Source organism: Acomys minous (genome assembly GCF_964271855.1).
Source record: "Acomys minous genome assembly, chromosome: 7".
Classification (NCBI taxonomy): domain Eukaryota; kingdom Metazoa; phylum Chordata; class Mammalia; order Rodentia; family Muridae; genus Acomys; species Acomys minous.
This window is the reverse complement of record NC_140488.1, coordinates 73601672-73624199: the sequence shown is the minus strand read 5'-3', so window position 1 is coordinate 73624199 and position 22528 is coordinate 73601672. Positions and strand designations below refer to the sequence as shown.

General features: G+C 40.3%; 1 protein-coding gene and 1 long non-coding RNA gene across 3 annotated transcripts in view; both read right to left on the bottom strand.

Annotated features, from left to right (window-relative positions):
* Positions 1-22528, bottom strand: part of HDAC8 (histone deacetylase 8) — a 219579-nt gene that overhangs the window by 66367 nt on the left and 130684 nt on the right. The window contains exon 10 of one of the 2 annotated variants that reach the window (XM_084788813.1): positions 21688-22263. The exons of the other annotated variant lie outside the window; for it this stretch is intronic. Within the exon in view, the coding sequence (XP_084644939.1) occupies positions 22207-22263 (57 nt within the window). The 3' untranslated portion in view covers positions 21688-22206. Of the gene's footprint in view, positions 1-21687; positions 22264-22528 lie in introns of those variants that run through there. 2 annotated transcript variants of the gene reach the window in all.
* Positions 14824-18313, bottom strand: LOC311602584. The gene is made up of 2 exons (XR_014780786.1): positions 15237-18313; positions 14824-15201 (listed from the first exon to the last, which is right to left on the bottom strand). It is a non-coding gene; the product is annotated as an uncharacterized lncRNA (long non-coding RNA).

Below are 22528 nucleotides of genomic sequence, written 5' to 3'. Positions count from 1 at the left end.
CCACGTGATTTTAGAGACCTCCAAAGGTACCCAGCATGCCATAGTCCGCCCATTCTCTCCTGTCTATTTCAGTTTTTATTCTATGACAGTGTGGGGAGGCTCAGTGCCTGAGTACATCCTTGACCACTAGACAGGACATGATTGCTCTCACAGTGCTGAGCTTCCTGTAATCTGTCCTGTCTCTACAGGCAATGGTACGGAAATAGGGAGAACCGTGCACGCAGGCCAACACAGCTGCTCTGAAAATGTACAGCTGCTTACAAGTCTTATTTTCACTTAAAAAAACTTTCTTTATAAAAATGTAGTTTCAATAAAAGTTGTATAATGGCTGTAGGTAAGGCTCCCTTGTAGTAAAGTGGGCTGGCGTACATGGAGGCCTCGGTTCTAGCTCCAGCAACCTGCCCTCACCTCAGCTCAGGCTGCATGCAGTTGTATATCTTTTTAGTGTATGAGGTGGTGTTTTCATATATGCATTATTATAAAGTGATGATAAAGGACTGAGAGCGGAAAGACATTGGTCAGAGGACATACAGGTCAGGGAGGCAGAAGAAGCACCACAACTAACTTAACACTAGCCTGCTGTGGACTTGGAAATTGCCAGAGGAACAGATTTGAAATGTTTTCATGATAATTTTTCTCAGGTTTCAATCTGAAAGTCTTAGAAGGGGAAAATTCCTCTCCAGTTTTGTTTTTGTCTGTCTGTTTTTTTTTTGTTTGTTTTGTTTTTTGTTTTTTGGTTTTTCGAGACAAGGTTTCACTGTGTACCCTTGGTTCTCTTGGACTTGCTTTGTAGACCAGGCTGGCCTTGAACTCACAGAAATCCGCCTGCCTCTGCCTCCTGAGTGCTGGGATTAAGCTCCAGTTCTCATTTTAAAATATAATTGATATGCACAAATGCCTCATATACATAAATCCTATTTGTATGTCATTTTCTACATTAAAACACTTTATATATATATATATATAAAATTATGGAGCCTAATAATAGACTAAGTAGTTGTAAGCCTTCCATTGCCCTTCACAACCAACCGACTATGACTGGCTACACTGAAGCACCCCTCACGTACACTATGCTCACCCTTCCCACAGTTTTAAGTACTACAGCTGTATGGTAACATGTAATATCTGATAGAGGAAGTCCTATATTACTGCTCTTCAAGATTGCCCTGGCTTTTCTTTGTGTACCTATACAAAATTTAGAACCAGCTCATCAAATTCCATGAAAGGCCCTGCAAGATTTTTGATAGGAATTACAATAGCGATATTGATTGCTTTAGACTATCTATTGATTGTAAAGGATAGCTTTACAATATTGAGTCTCTCTACCTCCGAACAGGACACAGCCCTTTATCTTGATAAAGTTTTATAATTTCCTCCACAAAGGATCTCTGGCACATATTTTGTTTGATTTATTCTTGACACCTTCTGTTTTTACTGCGGTCGTAGGTTTAATTGCAGTTTTGATTCTTGCTGCTGTTGTATAGACATGACACTGATCTCCTTACATTCTCTCTGAAATGTCTATCAGTCAGAGCCGTGCATTTATTTCTAGTAACACCTCTCCAGGCCCCCAGGACTGCTCTGTAGCTTAGTGCACCAGTCAATTTTCAGCTCTTAGCTTGCTTGATTTCTCAGCAGCATGTGACACAGCTGACCACAACCTCCTCTTTGAAACACTTTTGTCACCTGGCTTCCAGAATTGTACCCTCTTGACTTCCCTCCTTCCTCTTTGTTTTTCTTCTGTCTTCCCTTACTGCTCCTCCAACATTTTGACTCGGGACTCTCAGTTTCCAGCTCAGTTCCTAGACATCTCCTCCTCTCCAACTATCCACACTCCCTTGGTGATCTCACTCATCTCGCAGTTTTCAAATTTACCCAGCTGTCACTCCTAGTTTTATAATGACAGTCCAACTCACTGTCAGGAAATAGCGACATAGCTGTATTTTTCCCTTCTACCAACTTGACATCTCCAACTCAAGTATGGCCAAGCCGAACTCTGTAACTTCTCATCTGAAACTGTGCCCCCGCAGCCTCCCTTTCTCAGTCCCTTACTCCATAATTCCAGTTGCTCAGGACACAGGTCTTTGGGTCCTTGCATTCCCTTGCTCTACACACAATATGCCGGAAAATCCTACCCATTCTACCTTTGAAATAGACATGAATTTCTATCACTTCTCACAATGTACTTTTATCATCCTAGTTCAAGCCATCATAATCGTTAAGTGGGGGTTTAGTAAAGTATAATCTGCACACCATAAAAGGCATCCATCCAGTCTTTCAGTGTATTTACAGAGCTGTGTGAACATCATCACAATCTAATTAGAACATGTTTTGGTTTCCTCTAAAGAATTCATTAGCAGTCACTCGTCACTGTTCCTTTCCCCACGCCAAGTGGCTTTAGGCAAATCCTAATCTACTGCTGCTAAAGAATGTGGTCTTTACGTGTGGTGCTCCATTACTCTTGAGTACCATTTCGTAATTCTCAATTGTATAAATACAAAATACCACATTTTATTGATTTGCTGATCATCTGTGACACCTGGATTATCTCCACTTTGTAACTAACTTGAGTAGTGCTGCTGTGAACATTTGTGTACAAGTTTTCATGTGGGCCTGTTTCCTTTCTTTTCTATTATATTTTTTATTATTTCTAAATTTAATTTCTAAATTTCTAAATTTAAATATATTTTGATCATATTCTTCCCCTTCCAGTCCTTCCAGGTCCTCTCCCCTTCTCTGTCCACCCAAGTTCTCTCTCAATAAACAAACAATAAAACAAAAACCCCAAAACCCAGGAAGACAAAATAAAACCACACCCTCTCCACAAACCAACCAACCAACTAACCAACCAACTAATCCACCAAACTGTAACCAAATAAAGGCACACTGTGGAGTCTTTTTGTTGGTCAACTACTGGACACGAGGCTTGTCCTGGAGTGGTTGATATACTCAGTGTCACTCTATTGGAGAAAACTGATTTTCCCTCTCCCAGCAGGTGCAAATGACAGTTCAGTTGTTAAGCTTTATCCATTCACTTAAAATATAGCAAAATAAAATATAATAAGATAAAATAAAACTATCACTTCAGAGTTAGACAACACAAACCAACAGAAGGAAAAGAGGCCAAGAGAAGGCACAAGAGTCAGCGACCCACACTCATTTGCACAATCAGGAGTCCCATAAAGACACTAGACTGGAAGCCATAATGTGTGTGCAGAGGACCTGGTGCAGACCCATGCAGGGCCTGCGCGTGCTGCCTCAGTCTCTGTGGGTTCACGTGAGCTTTGCTCATGTTGATTTAGAGGGCCTTGTTTTCTCGGTGTCCTCATGTTTCACTGGGTAAATATCTGGAAGTGGAATTGCTGAGTCACAGGTTTAACCTTTGGAAGAACTGCCAGACTGTTTTGAAGCAGCTGTGATCGTATGTTACCATTGGCAACATATATGGGAATTCCATTTTCCAATATACTGCCTCTTACTAGTTATTGCTCGTCATTTCGATTGCAATCATCCTCATGGATGTGAAATGCTATCTCATATGGGTTTGACAGTAACATCTCTTCGTGTTCTTGTTGGCCATTTGAAAAGATTCACTAAAATTTTTATTAAATTTGTGAACTAATTAGCATGTGTGTGTACATGTACGAGTGTGCCATGGTTCACATGTGGAGATCAAAGACAAGTTGTGGGTAGTGGTTCTCACCTTGCACCATGTGGGTCCTGAAAGTTAACTCGGGTTGTAAGGCTTGGTAGCAAGTGCCTCTATCTGCTGAGCAATCCTGCTGGCTCTTTGTATAGATCCTTTTGAAAAATAACTTTCTCAGATTATTTGTCCATTTTAAATTATTTTTCTTTTATTACTGAGACATGACTGTTCTTTATATGTATCAAAGACACAAATCCCCTAACAGATATATGATTTCTCCATATTCCCTCCTACTTTATAGGTTGACATTCCATTTACCTAAAGATAGTGCTTAGAAACAGAATGTTTTTAATTCTGATACAGTTCCATTTTTTGAGGGGGGGGGTGTTATACCTAAAACTACAGTGTAATAAAAAGCAACAAAAGTTCAGGTCATATTTTCTTCCAAGGATTTTATGGTTTCACCTTTTGCATTTAGAGTTATGATATTTTATCTTATTTTTAAAATATTATCTGAAGTCAAGGTCCAACTTCATTTTTTATATGAATATCATTTATTAAAATATTATTTTTCTTCACTGAATCATTTAAAAACCTGTTTTCAAATCCAAATGACCATAATTATGACTTTCTGTCTGGGCTGCCAGTTCTCTGTATTGGTCTTTAGGACTACCCTCATGACATTACCATACTGTTTTGGTTGCTGTAACACTGTAATAAGTTTTGAAATCTATATGTACTAATAGCGCCATAACAATCATTAGGAAGCAATCCCCACTTCCTTAACATCTTGGAAGCACTGTTTTTAATTCTTCTTTAAATACATGTTAGCATTCACAAGGAATGCTATGTAGTGTTCTTGGACCTTTCTTTGGAGGGAGGCTTTTTAAAAAAATAGTTCAATCTGTTGTAGACCTAGTAAGATTTTTTTTTTTATTTCTTCTTGGGTTCTGAGCTGTGTTAGTTGGTGTCCTTGGGGAAATCTGTCCATTTAATCTAGGCTATAGAAAGAAACTATAATGGTTTATAACGTTATTTTAGCACCTGTTATTTCCGCCAATTCAGAAGTAATGTCTTTATTTTCACTTCTGATTTTGATCTTCTCCTTTTTGTTAGTCAATCTGCTAGTTTTATAAAACAATGAACTTTTGGTTTATGTTGATTTTCTTGCTTTTTTTGTTTTTGTTTTTTCGACACAGGGTCTCTCTGTGTACCCTTAGCTGTCCTGGACTTGCTTTCTAGAGCAGGCTGGTCTTGAACTCAGCCATCCACCTGCCTCTGCTGGGATTACAGGTGTGTGTTCTTGCACCTGTCTATCCTTGATTGTTTTTATTTTATTATTTTTTAGTGCTGGGGGTCAATCTTAGGGCGGTGTACATGTTATACAAATGTTTTACTACAAGCCTTCTGTTATATTATTTATTTCCTCCCTTTTGCTTGCTTTGAGTTTAGTTTGTTCTTCTTTTTAGAGATTTTTGAGTACAAGTATTGATTTGATGTATTTCTTATAAAATTTTCCTTAGGTTTACTTATTTTATATGTTTGATTGTTTTGCCTGCATATGTATGTGTATACTACAGAGAAGAAGAAGAAAAAAAGAAGAGAATGTTAGATCCTTGGAACTAGAGTTATGTATGGTTGTAGGCTACCGCATGGGCCCTGGGAACTGATTCTGAGTTCTCTAAAAGAGCTATAATCACACTGAATTATTAAGCTATCTCTTCAGCCCTGACACACACTCCCCCCTCTATATATGTGTGTGATGTGTGTGTGTGTATGTATAAAACACACACACACACACACACACACACATATAAATTTAAAATTTGTTGTGTCATTTATTTTTTTCGAGGGGACAGGGTGTTATGTTGGCATGTATTTCTGCATATCATAATATTCTGTGGCTGCCAGAAGAGGGCATTGGGATCCCTTGGGACTAGAGTTACAGATGGTTATGAGATGCCATTTGGGTGACAATAATCAAACCCTGTCCTTTGCAAAAGGAATAAGTACTTTTAATTGTGGACCATCACTCCATTTTCCCCTTAAACGTGAGTATTTATAGATATAAAATTTCTGACTACTGCTTTAGCTGCATCCCATAAATATACATGTTGTGTTTTCATTTTTATTTCCCTGAAAGCTATTTAAAATTTGCTTTGTGAAAAGTGGCAAACAAGCCACTGGGCAAAATGTCCTCGGTTCTGCCACAGACAGAATTCTGCCTAAAAGTGGGCAAGCTTGGATGCAGGCAGAGTCGACAGCCAAACTCTGCCAAAACAGGCAGGGTAAGCAAGTCCTCAATAGTTCCTGCCTCACAAATATGTCTGTCAGATAGATTGGGCCATAAGGCTGAAGATGATCCTCCAACGTGATAGAGTTTTGGGTGACTGTCTTCTTCTCATTTGGAAACCTACTAACTTGAATTCATGTCTACTCAGGTAATTAATTTTATTCCTCCTCAAGTCTCTGATGGGGTTGAAGAGCAGATAGTTTAGTCTTACAATTAAGCTTAGTTGTTTAGGAGTTAAGATGTTTTTAGGTGTAGATAAATGTTTTCAGTTGATAAAGATGAGATATGATAGATACTGATTTACATTCAGAATTTTAAATGTATCAAGATAGGAAAGATGTTTTCTTCAAGGTTGCCAAATACAAATGGCCAAAACAAAATGAATGTTTTATGTCCTGATTGTTTCATGATTATTGTTGCTGTAGGTAGTTTATTGTATATATATATATGTGTGTGTATGTGTGTGTAATAATATAAATGTATATGAAAAATAAAAAATTCTTTTGTTTTTTATATATTATGTAGAAATTTGTAATTTAATTTTCAAATATTTATAAATTCCTCACATTTCTTTCTGTTATGGGTTTCAACTTTCATTCAATTGGAGCAGAGAATACAGTTTGTATAATTTTATTCATTTAAGTTTTAAAAAATATTTTGTTACTATTTATCTATTTATTTATGTGTATTTGTATATGTCCATACTATGGAACATATATAGACATCAGAGGACAACTTGCTGCAGTCATTTTTCTACTAACACCATGCAGATATAGAGGATTAGACTTGCCATCAAGTAGGGCTAGAGAGACAGATCAGAGGTTAAGGGCACTTGTTGCTCTTCCAGTGGATCTGGGTTCAGTTCCTAGCACTTTGCATCTCAGTTTCAGAGGATCCAGCACCTTCTTCAGGCTTCCCTGGGTAGCATGCATGCATTTGGTATATATACATATATGAAGGCAAAATGCGCATAATGCATAAAATAAAAGTAAGTAAAAGGAATCTATCTCAAAAAAGCTTGCTAGCAAGTTACTTGCTAAGACATTTATTTCACTGGCCCTCGCATTATTTTGTGGTATATTATTATTAAGGTTTAGCTCTATGGTACATTCTGGAGAATGTTCCATGTACAATTAAGACTGTCTATTTTGTTTTCCAGTAGAGTGTCCACAGATTCTGTTTATTTATAATGTTACACAGTGTTTTATTTCCTCAAACTATTTATATACTCGATCTATCTATCTATCTATCTATCTATCTATCTATCTATCTATCTACCTACCTACATACATACACTTATATACTACCCATTAGTAGGGTATTGAATTCTTATTGTTTGTCTTTCTTCATTCTTCTATATCCACTCTGTCAGTTATTTTATTAGGTTAATTTGAGGCTCCATTGTCAGGTACCTACATGTGTTTTTGATGTGGCCAGCTTGTTTGTTTGTTTTGTTTTGTTTTTTGGAGATAGTCTTGTTATGTAGCCAAGGTCAGCCTTGAATTGTGGTGCTTCTGGCTCAGTTTTCACAGTGCTCAGATTACAGAGGTGTACCACCATGGGCCGACTATAATTGTTTTCATGTTGATGGAAACAATTTCATGTTTGACCTTTTCTATTTTGGTGGCACCAGGGATTGAGCCTAGGGCCTCATACATACTAGAGCAGCTCTCTACCAGAGTGATATCCCAGCACTCTCTTTTCATTTTCAAATTTAATAGAGGCTGGCCTTAAACTCACAGTGTTTGCAATCCACCAGCCTCAGTTTTTTAAGTAGTTGGGATAACAACGTTTGTACCATGAGGCATGGCTGTCTTTAACCTTTTATCATGAAATGTACATTTATATTCCTAGAAATATTTTTCTTATAAGGTCTTTATTTTTATTTTGTGCGTTCACTGTGTTTTTTAATAGTTGTTGCTTAATAGCACATCAGTTTCCTCTTTCTTTTACTTTCAATACATTTGTATCTTTTGGGGAACTGTTGAATCTCACTTTATAAAACAGCAGTCTGACAATATTTGCCTTTGCCTTAGATAGTTTATCCACATTTAACTATTATTCCTTTGCTGCCATTTTGTTTGTGTGTATGTGAGTGGGTGGGTCCATGTGGGCGCCCATGCATGTGGAGGCTAGAGGTCAACTTCAGGTATTATTCCTTAGGTACCATCAGCCTTGTTTTCTGAGATATGGTTTCTCAGTGGCCTGGAGCTTCCCGGGTATGCTAGGCTGGCTTTCGAGTGAGCCCTGGGGCTCCTCCTGTCTCTGTCTTCCTGCTAATAGCCGTGCCTGGCTCCGTTTTTAAACGTGTGTCCTGGGGATCAACCTCAGGTCCTTATGTTTACACGGCAAATACTTTGCAGACTGAACTCTTGCTCCAGTCCTCTGTACTGTCTTCTGTATTTTGACTTTTGGTTTGTATATGACATTTGCCTTTTCAGGGTTTTGATGATCTTTCTACACTAAGTAGTTATTATATTATTTATAGTTTATTTTCATAACTTAAAGGTTAATTTTGAGTTACTTTCTTAGTGGATCTTTAGGGCTCACAAGTAACATTTTAACTTACTTTAATGAACTTTAGATTTATGCTGCTTTAGTTTCAGTGAAATATAGGCTCTCTCTGTATAACTTCGTTGCACCCTCCTCTTTTTGGTATTATTACTATATATACTTATGCACATACTTATGAAAGTTACGAACCTAACAAAACATTACTTCTTTATTACTTTATATAATTTTATGCTTTTTTAAAAGGCTGGGAAAAGAAAGAGATTGAATGTATATTTTTAGTGTTTTTATACTAATATTCTTATTTACTTTTGGTTTGTTTTCATTTCTTCTTCTGGATTTGAGTTACCATCTGGTGTCATTTCCTTACTGCAATAGAGCTTTGTTCTTATCCCTCTCCTTTGTGCTATATTATTATTAATTATATTTCTGTTTATAATCTAACAATACAATTGTTTTATGCAATTAATTTTTAAATAACTCAAGAGAGGAAAGGGAAAGAAATATGCAATTTTATTATCTTTTCATATTAACTGCATAATGACCTTTATAAGTGTTCTATATTTTTCATATAGATTCAGATTTCTGCCTGGATTTGCTTGCTTGCATTCTGAAGAACTTCATTTAGTACTTTTAAAAAGAAGGTTTCCTAGCAGTGAATTCTGCCTTTTTGTCAATCTGGGACTGTCTTTATCACTTATACATTTTCGTATATAAATTTTTCTTTTAATCAGTGTAGATATTACACATGTCTATGGGGGTACATTGCAATATTTCAAAACACATTTACAACTTGTACTGATAAGAGCAAAATAACTAGCCTTTCCATCTATTTAGTTCTCATGTCTGACACCTTCACCTTGCTGTCTGTTAGCTCTTTATATAACATTCAGTTAGTTACTGTTTGCTGTAACTATCTCATAGTCCTTAGAACATTCCAGCTTATTCTCATCTAACTAGATTCTGGCACGTATTACCCAACGTCCTTCTATCCCTGCAACCTCTTACACTTTCAGTCCTCTAATAATTACCATTCTCCTTTAAGAAAAAAATTAAATATTTTATTGTAATTTTAAAGAATTATTTTAGAACATAGCAAGTTTGATATGGGATTTTCATACATATTTCATTTTGATTGACTCTCCCCTCCTTACTCAACCTCAGGCCCTCACCCCCTTTTCCTGTTATGCTTTTGCCTCCATTATTTCTCCTTGGTGAGTTCTGGTAGGCAAATGCTAACAAGGAAGAGGCAGGAGACTCATGAGGTTGGGTCCAGAATGAACAGACCAACCTTAAAATATTCTACACAAAAGCAAGAACATGTAACATTTATCTTTGTATGTCTAGCTCACCTCATTACCATCTTCCAAGTCCACCTATGAATTCTATCATTTCATATAAATGATAGACTTTAATTATTTTCATAGATGAATAATATTTTATCATATATATAATATAAATACATATGGTGAAGATATCTCTGGTGTGCTGATTTCATTTTCTTTGGATATATATGCAAAATGGGTACCAAGATCATTCATTTAATAGATTAACTTTTATACTGAGATTATTTGTTAGATTTACTTTTAGTTTTTTTGAGTATTAGATGTCCATAATATTTACCTATAAGGGTTGTATTAATTCACATTTCCACCCACAGTACATGAGAATTTCATTTTCTCCAAGTCCTTCCTGGCATTTGTTATATTTGTTTTTTGATATTAGCCATTCTGAGTGGGGTAAAGTGATATCTCTTTTTTAACATTCCATCTTTTAATCAGGTGTATATGCGTGTGTATCTGTGTGTGTGCTTGTGAGTGCAGGTGTCCACAAAGGCCAGAGGTGTTAGATCCCCTAGGACTGGAGTTATGGGCGTTGTAAGCCACTTGACATGGCTGCTGGGACTTGAACATGGGTCTTTGTGGCCATTTGTTTCTTTTCTTTTGAGAATATCAATTCTGATAATTTGCCTACTTTAAAATTGGATCATCTGGGCTTTCTATTGTTGAGTGCCATAAATAACCTAGATATGATATAATCCTTTGTTGTATGAACTGTTTTGTAGTTTCCTTCTGTGTCTCTTTAGTGTCTTGACTGTGTCTTTTGCTATGCAGAAGCTCCTTAGTTTAATATAATCTCATTCGTCCATTTTTGCTTTTGTTGCTTGTGCTTTTGGGTACTCCCCCCATTATTTCCTTTTACCCATGTCTTTAAGTGTTTGTTTATAGTTTTTTAGTAGTTTCTCCACAGTTTCAGGTCTTACATTGTCTTTAAGCCATACTGAGCTCACTTATTTGTTGAAGGTGAGCCCCAGGGGTCAACTTTCAGTCATTTGCATGTGGATATCCAGTTTTTGTAGCTCAATATGGCTTAAAAACAGCGCCCTTCTCCCTTATCAATTGATCCCAAGTCTCACCAGGACTGCCTGCATCCTCTTCCACTATGGACTGGCAAGGCACCCTGCCAGGCAAGGGCAACTGATCAAAGAGCAGGCAACAGAGTCTATGCAGGGATAGCCCCTGCTCACCTTACTAGTGGACCCCTATGGAGACTGAGCTGCCTATGAGCTACATCTGAGCAGGGACTCTAGGTCCTCTTGATACATGGTTTTTGTTTGGTGCATCAGTCTCTGCAAGCACCACCCCCCCCCCTCCGGGGCCCAGATTTGTTGGCTCTGTTGGTCTTCTTGTGGCGTAGTTTTGTTTTGTCTTGTTTTGTCTTATGGGGGGATATTTCTATAAATAATGCTAAAATTATTTTGATGGGGAATACATTGAATCTGTAAATTGTTCAGGTAAATTTGTTGATAAGTTATAAAGATCTTTTTTGTGGAATATTTAGGTTTTCCTGTATATGGAATCATGTCATTGGAAAACTATTATTATTATTATTATTGTTGTTGTTATTGTTATTACTTTCAAGACAGGGTTTCTCTGTGTAGCTTCTCTGTCCTGGAAGACCTGGCTAGTCTCTATCTCAGAGGTCCATCCACCTGCGTCTGCCTCCCCAGTGCTGGGATTAAAGGCATGCAACACCATATCTTGCTTGAAAGAAGAATTTATATTTCCATGTCTTTTTTCCCCTTGCATAACTGGTATGGTTAATGCTTACTTTTATTTTATAAAGATATTTTTTCTAGATAATTCTTAGTGCCTTTTAAATTTTAAAATATTTACTTTATGTGCATTTATGTATATGTGTGTGCATGCCCAAGTACACACACACACACACACACACACACACACACACACACGGTTGTAGGAGGTCATGGGCCTCCACTGTTGGTGCTAGACACAAAACCTGGATCTTCTCTATCAGCAGCATGTGATCTTAGCTGCTGAGCCACCTTTCTAGGCACCGGTACCTTAGGAAACAACTAAAAACTAAAACAAAACAAAACAACAACAACAAAGCTGCATTGTGTCTGATGAAAGTCCACCACTGCTATTAATTTGGGGTTTCCATATGTGGTAAGTCTTTTGTCTCTTCTTATATTTGAGACTGTCTTTTGCTTTTCAGTATTTTACAACATGTCTCCTGGGTACGACCTTTGTTTACCTTACTTGGAATTAACTGAACCCGGGCATGTAGATAAGTATCTGTACCGAATGGGAAAGGGCTTCAGCAATTATTTCTTTGGCTATCTTTCTTTGTCCTTTGTACGCTCTTTCCAGTACTCTACTTACGCACACTGATGTGCTTAATTATAGCCCACGTTTCTCTGAGCCTGTTTATCTTCATTCTTTTCACTGTCTTCAGATTGCATAATCACTATTCATATATCTTCACATTGTCTCATCTATTCTCCTGCCAACTCTAATCTACTGTCCACCCTTATCTAGCCAATTTTGCATTTTAATTACTGAACTTTTGAAGTCGAGAGTATCTGTTTGGAGCTAGGTGGCATACACCTGCCATCACAATACTTAGGAGGTCGAGGAAGGAAGACTGTGGTGTAGGCTTTTCCAGTCCACCCTAGGCTACATAGCAAGATCCTGTTTTCTCTCCCCAAGAAAGAAAGGAAAGAAAAAGAAGAAAGAAAGAAAGAAAAAGGAAAGCAAAAAATGTGCAATGTATGTGGCTCCTTTTTTCTTTGCAGTTTCTATTGACATTCTATCTTCCCTAATTCCCATTTTTTTTCCTACAATACACGTTGCCATGTAGTGCAGGCTAACTTTGAACTCATGATCCTCCTGCCTCAGGGTACTGAATGCAAGGATTACAGGTATATAACACCACATCTGTGAAACATGCCTGTCTCTTGCCTTATTTCCTTAAGTATTTCTACCTTTAGTTGAGAATATTTATAGTGAGTGCTAGGAAGAGTTTAAGTTCACTGTTTGAGCCCCTTCAAAGGTAGAGCTCACTGAATGCTTCCTACTTTTTGGGAGATGTCATAATTTTTTGTTGAAATACTGCATTGGAACTTCGGTTAGTGCTTTTATCCACCTCTCACCAGAGACCGTCCTTGCTTTTTGTTTACTGATTTGAATGAATGTATTCTGTGAAGTCTAGCCTCCCTGTAGTATGAAGCCACGGATGTGGGCCGCTGAGGAGGGGGGAGGGGGAAGCCTTGTTTATTCTTCTTTTAACTCTTAGTTTGCACAAGCCACTTACAGAGGCTGTGTTTAAGCCACCAAAGCCAGTCGAAGTTTTATGTTTTAGCACCAATGGTTTTAGTTTGGCGTTTACTATCACAGTTCAGGAGTTTATAGTTTTTGCTCCCTGTTCATCCAGAGATTAGTAGTTTGGCAGTTTCCTCTTTGATAGCTTTGGAGGATGAAAAGCCTCCGGGCTTGACTGTAGTCCTCCAGACTATCAGGGGTGAGCCTGATTCTTATTTTAAGCTTGGCTTCCCAGGAGTACCCTTGGGCTAGAGCAGGTTATTTATTCAGTCAATGTTTAGCCAGAACTGCATCATCAAAACTCTTGTGCCCATGATACATTTCCCTTGTGCTGATAGGTCAGTGTGGAGTTCAGGGACTGCTCAAGTGTGCCCTAGGGCCTGAGCTGATTGCTGCTGAGTGGGTGTAGCCTAACAAGCTCCCACATCTCAACTCCTAGAGTTAAGTTAAGTGTTATACAAAGAGGCCTGTTTGTTGTCTTTTCCCCTGGTTCTCTCTACAAAAATGGCTGTGTGCTGTTTTATTTGCATCACAGAGATACCAGTTTGCATCCTCTTGAATTTTCTTTACCAAACTGTCCATTAAAAAAAAACCCCACTATCCTTAAGCATGGAATTCCTCAATCCTCATCCCAAATGTCAAGTCCCTCAAACAGTTCATTGTCTTTATGGCTCTCCTATCTTCCATGGGGAGAGTCCCTCTCAAGCTAGGGACAGCAATTCATGTTTCCATTAGTGATATCCTATATCCACATGGGCGATGAAGGGTATCAGCTCCTACTCTTCTTGGCATGTCCTTCCTGGTGTGCATTTTCTGCCTGTGAGTGAGCAGAGGTTAGAACATTTAGGGACTTTAGATTCTCAGTCTGCCATGCTAGAGCAGAACTTGTGCCATTCATGGGGAATGGTGGGGAAAGGAAGAGAGACCCGGCCCTGTTAACCATATGACTTCTCGTCATGTAGATTCTGCAAAAGGATTGGGAAAGATGAGAAATGCTAGCTATCTGCACCTCTTTCAGTGGGATCAGATGTACAGCCTGGAAACTAAGGGGAGAAAGAGCCTCTGTTTCTTGGCCGTTCCTGCCCATAGTAGTATATTTAGGGTAGGACTTCTGTAATGCAGAATTGGGGGAGCTGTGGTGAGGGAATGGGTCCTAGCTCAGATATCACAGACTATCATTGCCCTTTCTGAGATTCAGTAGAGTTTTCTTTTTCTAATTTTTATACATTTATTTTATTACACAGGTATAAAACAAACTACATACAGCAGGGAGAACCATGTGACAATCATGAGAATAATGAGTTCTATAGTAGATTTTTCTTGAATTACTGTTTTGCCAATTGCTAGATGCCCTTGGGAGTTTCTGGAGACTTTAAAGGATTGGGTGGGTCTGTCTGTCTGTCTGTCTGTCTGCCTGTCTGCCTGCCTGCCTGCCTGCCTGTCTGGTCTTTGGCTTTTTTTTTTTAAGCAATTATCACCAGTTGTGTTGTTGTTTTGGAGTGCTTCTTAGGATGTCTTCACTCTTCCATTCTGAAAGTCTTTAACATGGACTTGCAAACAGCTCCCTCCCCCCCCCCCGACTTTCCCCCCACTATTAGTCTTTCACTGTCTCCAGAGAAATCTCAAATCATAGACAGAATCCAGGATCCTGATTCTGAAGCTGGGTAACTCTTATTTATTAAGGTCTTATTTATCTGTACTGTTTCTTTTTCAGATACATCGATACTATCCAGAAACTTTCTGGTATCTTTTTGTTTGTTCATTTGTTTTTTGAGACAGGGTTTCTCTGTGTAGCCTCGACTGTCCTGGACTCGCTTTGTAGACCAGGCTGGCCTCAAACTCACAGTGATCCACCTGCCTCTGCCTCCAGAGTGCTGGGATTAAAGGCGTGCGCCACCACTCTCGGCTCTGATATCTTCTTCTTCACTGTTGTGGTTTGCTGAATTTGAAACAAGTTCAGTATCATTTCCTCCAAAGACTACCTTGTCCTTCTGTGCTTGAGAAATAGAACGAACAACATTTGTCCTCATCTGACTCCTGTGGATGTATTTTTCCCTTTTTATTTAATTCCTACAGTTTTAATTATATCCTAAGATTAATTTTTATGTTTATTTTATTTAAGGGGTCTGAGTGTTTTGCTGCATGTATGTATGTACACCACATGAGTGTCTTGCTGCATGTATGTATGTACACCACATGTGTGCCAGGTGCCCTCAGAAGGAGATGTTAGGTCTCCTGGAACTGGAGTTATGGGTGGTTGCAAGCTACCATGTGGTGCTGGGAGTTGAACCTGGATCCTTGGGAAGAGCAGGAAGAGCTCTAAGCCATTCTCTAGCCCTCCAATGAATTTTTTTTTCAGCCAAGAAATTTTGGATTTCAACCAGAAACCCATTTTCCTGACCCATTTAGTGACGTTGATGGGGAAGGTGGAACAGGAGCTCAGAGTAATACAGAACACACTCTGACCGTGACCGCAAATGCTCTGTTTCCCCCCATTTGTCAACCAACAGCTTCTTTTTCTTCCCAAGAAAACTGAGATCTACAATGATATGCTTGAAGTCTCTCTGGAGGGCCTCTCTGGGCCCTCCACAATGAGTGCCCCTCCCTTTAGAGTCCTGTCAACATTTTCTGGAATGTCAGCAGTCTCGCGGGTGACCAAGGGCTTCATTTTAACAGGAGATGTGGCAGACAGAGCTTGAATCCCACTCTTAACTAGTCTTCCAGCTTCCGCTTTTGCTCTTCCAATGCCTACTCTAAAATGGCAGCCACAGTGAGCAAGGTTTTATCTCCAGTCCTGTCATATTCATTCAGAGTTTCCATTTTTTTCTGAGAATAAAATCTCAATTTAAAAAAATGGTCCTGAAGGCCCTACACCTCTGACTTGGTTAACCCTGTGACCTCATCACCTACTATTCCTGCTGTCGTTCATTCTGCTCCAGATACTCCTCCTTCTCTACCCCGCAAGGCAGACACAGTCCAGTAATGTCTTTGTGTGGTTTGAGTGTTAAGATTACATTAATCCTATCAAATGAGCTGGGAAGTGCTTCCTCCCCCTTTTTTCATATTATTTGGGAGAACTTTTGTAAGAGTGGAATTAATTTGCCTTTCACTGTTTGCTTAAACTATCTACACATACTGTTCTTTCCTTATAAAAATATCTTAAATTACTGACTGAACTTCTTTCTATTTTTGAGGGGAAAAAAGCCCAGGCCTTAAAATTGCTAATAGCTGAAGCTGGCCTTGAACTCCTGTCTTTGTCTCCTAAGTGCTGGGATTCTGGGCATATGTCACTATGTGCTACTTCGGGTTGAATTGTGGTGGTTATACATGCTTTCTATTTCTTCTTGAATCATTTTACTAGTTAGTGTTAATAGGAATGTGCTCATTTGGGTTACATTTGTGTATGTTTGCATGCTTATGCAGATATGTACATGCATGTGGAGGTCCAAGAGTGGTATCGAGTATCTTCCTCAATGGTTTTCGCCTTATCTTTTGAGACAGGATCTCTTACTGTACCTGGAGCTCACTGATCTGACTGAACGGACCAGCAAGCCCAGGAAGCCTGTCTCCCTAGTGTGTGGTGAGATGGTGGGTGCTCAGCTTTTATGTGCAGATTGAATATATGTCCTTGTGCTCGTGTGGCCAGTGCTTTACCAGCTGAGCTAGCTCCTCAGCCCCATTTTAAAGTTTATCTCCTTCCTCTTATTAAATTTGTTATCTCCTGCATCTATAGAGATTTCCTTCCTTTTTTAGTGACACATTTTTGGGCCTTCTCTTTTTCTTGATCAACAATTCCTGGGATTTGACAAGCTCTTCATCACTTAAAATTTTTTTAGGAAGAGAAAGACAGAATTTCACATACATACAGGATGGCTAGTCTAGTGGGTGGGGAGCTACAGGGAAGCTAGGAGCTAAAGGCACGGATGGGCTCTATTAAAATGGGAAACAAGAGCAGACAGGAAGGGCTAGGTAGAGATTGCAGAGGAAGTCCTGAAGTCACTGTGTCAGGTTTGGATTTCCATTCAAATGAGCAGGGAGTTGCCGGAGCATTATTAGACACATAGCGGGAATGATGCCAGTACAGATGAGCTCTGCTGCAAGACTACAAGGGGAGGGAAGGCCAGCTATCAGGCAGTTATAATAACCTACAACACGCTAGATGTGGTAGGACAAAGCAGTACAGGACAAAAATGAAGGGCGCTTGGATTTGGAGATTCCATACAGGAGAAGACACAAAAGCAGCAAAGCTGTCACAAGTAGAGTCAACACGGAGAACAGCGAGGCCACTGGTTAGGAAATCAAGGTTCAGCTGCAGTACAAATATTACCTTTTGTCAACGGGATTGGTGGAGTACACCTGTAACTCCACCCCTTGGGAGGCAGGGACAGAGCCGCTACAAACTAGCCCTAGTCTACATAGTGAGTTCAAGGCCTACCAGAGATGCAGAGTGAGAGCCTGTCTCAAAAGTGCAAATTCAAACAAACAAACACCCCCCCCAAAAAAAAAACAAGTAAAGCACTCGAGTGATGGTGGCACATGCCTGTAATCCCAGTACCCGAGAGGCAGAGGCTGGCGGGATCTCTGTGAGTTCAAGGCCAGCCTGGTCTACAAAGTGAGTCCAGGGCAGCCAGGACTGTTACACAGAGACTTCCCATCTCAAAAAGCAAAAGAACAAACAAACAAGTAAGGCAAATGAAAATGATCTTTTTTTGGTCAAATTCTCTGCACAGGGTCAACTTTCCTAAGCAACAAAACAAAGAGGCTATCTATGCAAATGAGCAAAAGGTCTGCCAATTAGCAAAATGTCTTTTGAGTTACTTTCCATGCCTCCATTCCTATGACCGCAGCCTAATCCCTCATTGGTTGCCACCTGAGTCACTACACTGAATTTTGCATCACTTTTGTCCCATACAATTTGGATGACAAACAATTGGTATTATCTTAAAAATGTCAATTCAACTATACCCATGTGCTGCATAATGCTCCTTTGGCCTGTCATTCTCTCGCTGTGTCTCTGTCTCTGTCTCCCTCTCTCTGTGTAAGAATAACAGTCATATTGTAAGGTTACAATGGAACTGGGCTGGGGGTGTAGTCAAATATAAGAGTCCTTGCCTACCATGCACAGTGCCCTGGGCTCAACCTCAGAATAAAAACAGAAAAAAGGTGGAACTGGAAACTTCCTATTGCCTAGTGACACCACTGCTGCCATAATGTTATAGACAACACTTCACCCATGTATTTGTAACCTAGTGTCAACCCAGGCTGAGCTACCAGGCACACACAATTACAAACAGTACCTACATTTAAATGATAATAATGTATTTACTGGTTTAACATTTATCCATTTGGGTGTATGCACAATGTACCATGGGTGCGCCTGGAGGTCAGAAGGCAAAACCTTTGGGAACCAGTCCTCCTCTTGCACTACGTGGGTCCCAGAGACGGAACTCAGGTCATCAGGGTTCACAGCCCGCACCCTTACTGTGAATATATTTTAGATTAAGCTTGATTTCATTATGTTTTAAAAAGTACAACAGTAGGCCGGGCGTGGTGGCGCACGCCTGTAATCCCAGTACTTGGGAGGCAGAGGCAGGCGGATCTCTGTGAGTTCGAGGCCAGCCTGGTCTACAAAGTGAGTCCAGGACAGCCAGGGATACACAGAGAAACCCTGTCTCAGAAAATAGAAGCACAACAGTAAACACAAAGTAAAACAGTATGCTACGAGGGTGTAGGGGCACCTATCTGTAAGCCCAGTGGCTGAGATAGGATGATAGTGGGACATTTGAGGTCAGGCTGGGCTACATAGTGACTACCAGGCCAGCCAGGGTTATATAGCAAGACCTTGCCTCAAAAACACAAGAGCAAAATCAAAGCAAAGTAAAACAAAAGATCAACAACAAAACCGCATAAGCAGTGTGTTGTGTTGCAGCTGCTACTGCAGCCGCCTCATCTGTCTCATGTTTATTGAATCTGTCGACTGTACCAAGAGGCCCCGTGGCGTGTTTGACGTGTATCAACTAGCTTTGTGTAAGTACCATCTAGGTTGTGTTTGCAGTCATGAAATTACCTAATGGCTCACTACTCAGAGTGTATCCCGTGCTTGAGACCTCGCTATTACTCCATTGCTGAAAAAAACGCCCTGGCTTCCAGCAGAGTTGGAGCCAGACTGCTGCTCACTGGACCATCCTATGTGGCCTGCACTTGTTGAGGCTCCCTCCTGCCTCCTTGAGCTCATCTCGCTCATTCTCCTTGCTCCAGGGCACACACAGCCATGAAGGCATCTTTCACTTCCCTGGAGTCTGGCCAGCTCTTTTCACAAACTGAAATTTTAACTCTTTGTTAAGGTTTTTCACATCTTTCTTACTTCACGCCTCTACTTGATGAGAGATTATATATATTATTATATATAATATATATTTTTAAATTTATTTTTTGAGACAGGGTCTCTCTGTGTAGCCTTGGCTGTCCTGGACTTACTTTGTAGACTCCCAAGTGCTGGGATTAAAGGCGTGTGCCATCACGCCCAGTCCAAGAGATCATTCTTAACCTCTGTATCATCTGTTTATTTCCTTTTTTAGCATTCACTGCAGTGTGCAACTATTTTATTGTGTTTACTGCAAATTTTCTATTAGATTTATAAGTTCCTATTTTGTTGTCTTAGACAGGATCTCACATGGTACATGTTGGCCTACAACTCCCCTTGTAGCTGAGGGTAACCTTGAACTTCTGATCTTCCTGAGTGCTTGAGTTACAGGGGTGTGTGTCACACTGGTCTTAATGTTGTGTTGGGGATCATCTCCAGCCATAGGTGGACAAATTCTGTAAGGTTGTAGCAATGTGTTGACTGTATTTTTAGTATTGTGGTATAAGGAATTCATAGGATCACAGATAGTAGTCAGAAGATACAGAAACACTGCAGAAGTCAGGGCCAGGGGAATTCAGCTCAAGTCCCCAGACATTTGTTAAGCATTACTGTCTGCTAGGCTCTGTGCTGGCACTGACTGTGGACAACAGAAAGATGAACAAGTTTACACTTCAACAGTTTGCATTCAAGAAGCCAGAAAAAGGAGATAAGGATGTACAGATGATAATAAAAGGCAGAATTTAATCAAACAAAGGCCTCCAAGGCAGGGGTTTAGGAAAAGCTTCAAGGAAATTTACTCTGACCTTGAAGTCAACAAGTCCCAGCCCACAATGAACGAAGAGCACAGACAGTCCCTGCTGTTCTTCCTTGCAAAGTACTTCATAACGCGAAGGCCGAACGCAAAGCATTTGCGATGACCTTGGAGGCGCTGTGTTTAAGGGGAGACAGCTGGGCTTGGGAGGTTTGGCTTTGCCACATACTGCTTGGGAGACCTTGGACAATTTGTTCTTTTTACAAATGGTTGCTGTAGGCCTACTATGTACCAAGTACTTTACATATGCGATTCTATGGAATCATTTATCTTCCTAAGCATTTAGTGGCCCGTCTTTGAAAGTTTTTTAGATTCCTGGTTTAGACTTGGCAGCTATTTTGTTCTGCCTTTGAGCAGCACGCATGAAAACAACAGACCGGCATTGGGAGATCTCGTAAGAACACTAGAAGATACATGGGCTCCTTATGAGATGGGGAAGGCGAGTAAAGATGCTGATGGACTGATGGGGAAGGTAAGTAAAGATGCTGATGGACTGATGGGGAAGGTGAGTAAAGATGCTGATGAACTGAAGCTTGCCTTTCTTTTGGGCATGGTGAGATGGGTGAATTGTGAAGCAGTGAACAGTGCTCTACGTATATACTGGGAAGTGGAGCTATTAATGACAGCAGCAAAGTGTTATTGACAGGGATACATACTACAGTGTAGGAAAGGGTAATGTGGTTTCTAGAATGGAAAGACCCACCATCCAGAAAGTCCTTATGCAGGCGATAAGGTTCTGGTCTTGGCAACTATATCACCAACTATAAATAGCCCCCTTGAGTTCTGCTTTAAAATCAATTGTGGCAGCATGGATTTGCTCCCTAGACTACTCACCTCCTAAAAGACTGAGAATAGGAGAGAAATGTGTGGCAGCAAAACCACAGAGGACGGACCTGGAGAAATGGCTCAGCAGTACAGAGCTCATTCTGTTCTTGCAGACAACTTAAGTTTGGTTCCGGGAACCCACATAGGCTGGCTCACAACCATCTATAAGCAACTCTAGCTCCAGAGGGTACACAGCCTTTAACTTCTGGGGGGACCTGCACTCATGCACATGAACACACACACACACACACACACACACACACACACACACACACACACACACTCCAAAACCTTTGTGGGCACCTGCAATCATGCACATGAACACACACACACACACACACACACACACACAGAGAGAGAGAGAGAAACCTGAGCCTTTAACCTCTGTGCACACCTGCACTCGTGCATATGAATACACACACACACACACACATGTTCACACGCACACACATGCATGTACACAAAAACTTGAACCTTTAACCTCTGTGGGCACCTGCACTCATGCACGTGAATACACACACACACACACACACACACACATACACACACACACACACACACACACACACACACACACCAAACCCCCAAAACTAATCAAATGAATCTTTGAAGCAAAGCCCCATAGAGCAGCCTGAGGCCCTTCCCAAGGTGCTCGCCTATCAGCACTTGCCGGCTTTCCTTATTACATTACAGCAAATGCAGTCCCGTACATTTGTTCTGTGCTTTTAACTTTCAAAGTACTTTCGTATAAATTATCTAATTTTATCATTTTATCTATTATACCTTCTTTAGCTCACCCTACTTGCAAAATACATTTGTAGCGCAGAAGCAATGACACCAAGAAGCAGTGATATTCTGAGTATGCTAGAAAAAAAAAAAAGAAAAAGAAAAACCAACTGTCTATGACAGGGTCATGATAAAATAGAACAAGCCAAGAAAACAAAGGTGGTCCTAGCTGACGGTGCAGCCGGGTGACCTCGGAGTGTGAAACCTAGCATGACTGGAGTGTGAAACACCCACCAGGATTTGGCTGTACATGTGTTGACTATGGAGCTCTAGGAGAGAGCCACGGGCAACTCCGGTGGACCTGCAGGACTAGAGTGCACTTGACGCAGCTGTAATCTAGTCAGCTCACTGGCAACTGCTGCAGAATAGCACGTCACACAGAGAGGGCGGTGGACAGATGATCTGAAAAAAAGAATGAGACAGCTAACATATGTCACTGTTTGTTCAGGCCCTCCTATCCACAACTGGGCAGAAGGGCAGGAAGGGACGAGGGAGGGAAGTCCACTTTTTTTGCTCTCTCCATCAGAGCAGTGACCGGACAGCAAACAGAGCCAGGCAGACCAGGTAACCAGGCATATGGTGGTCCCTAAGCAAACGGACTCAGTTGGGAAGCAGAAGTCCGCTGTTGTACACACCCTTCATCATTCTGCTCCCTTCAATTCTGAGT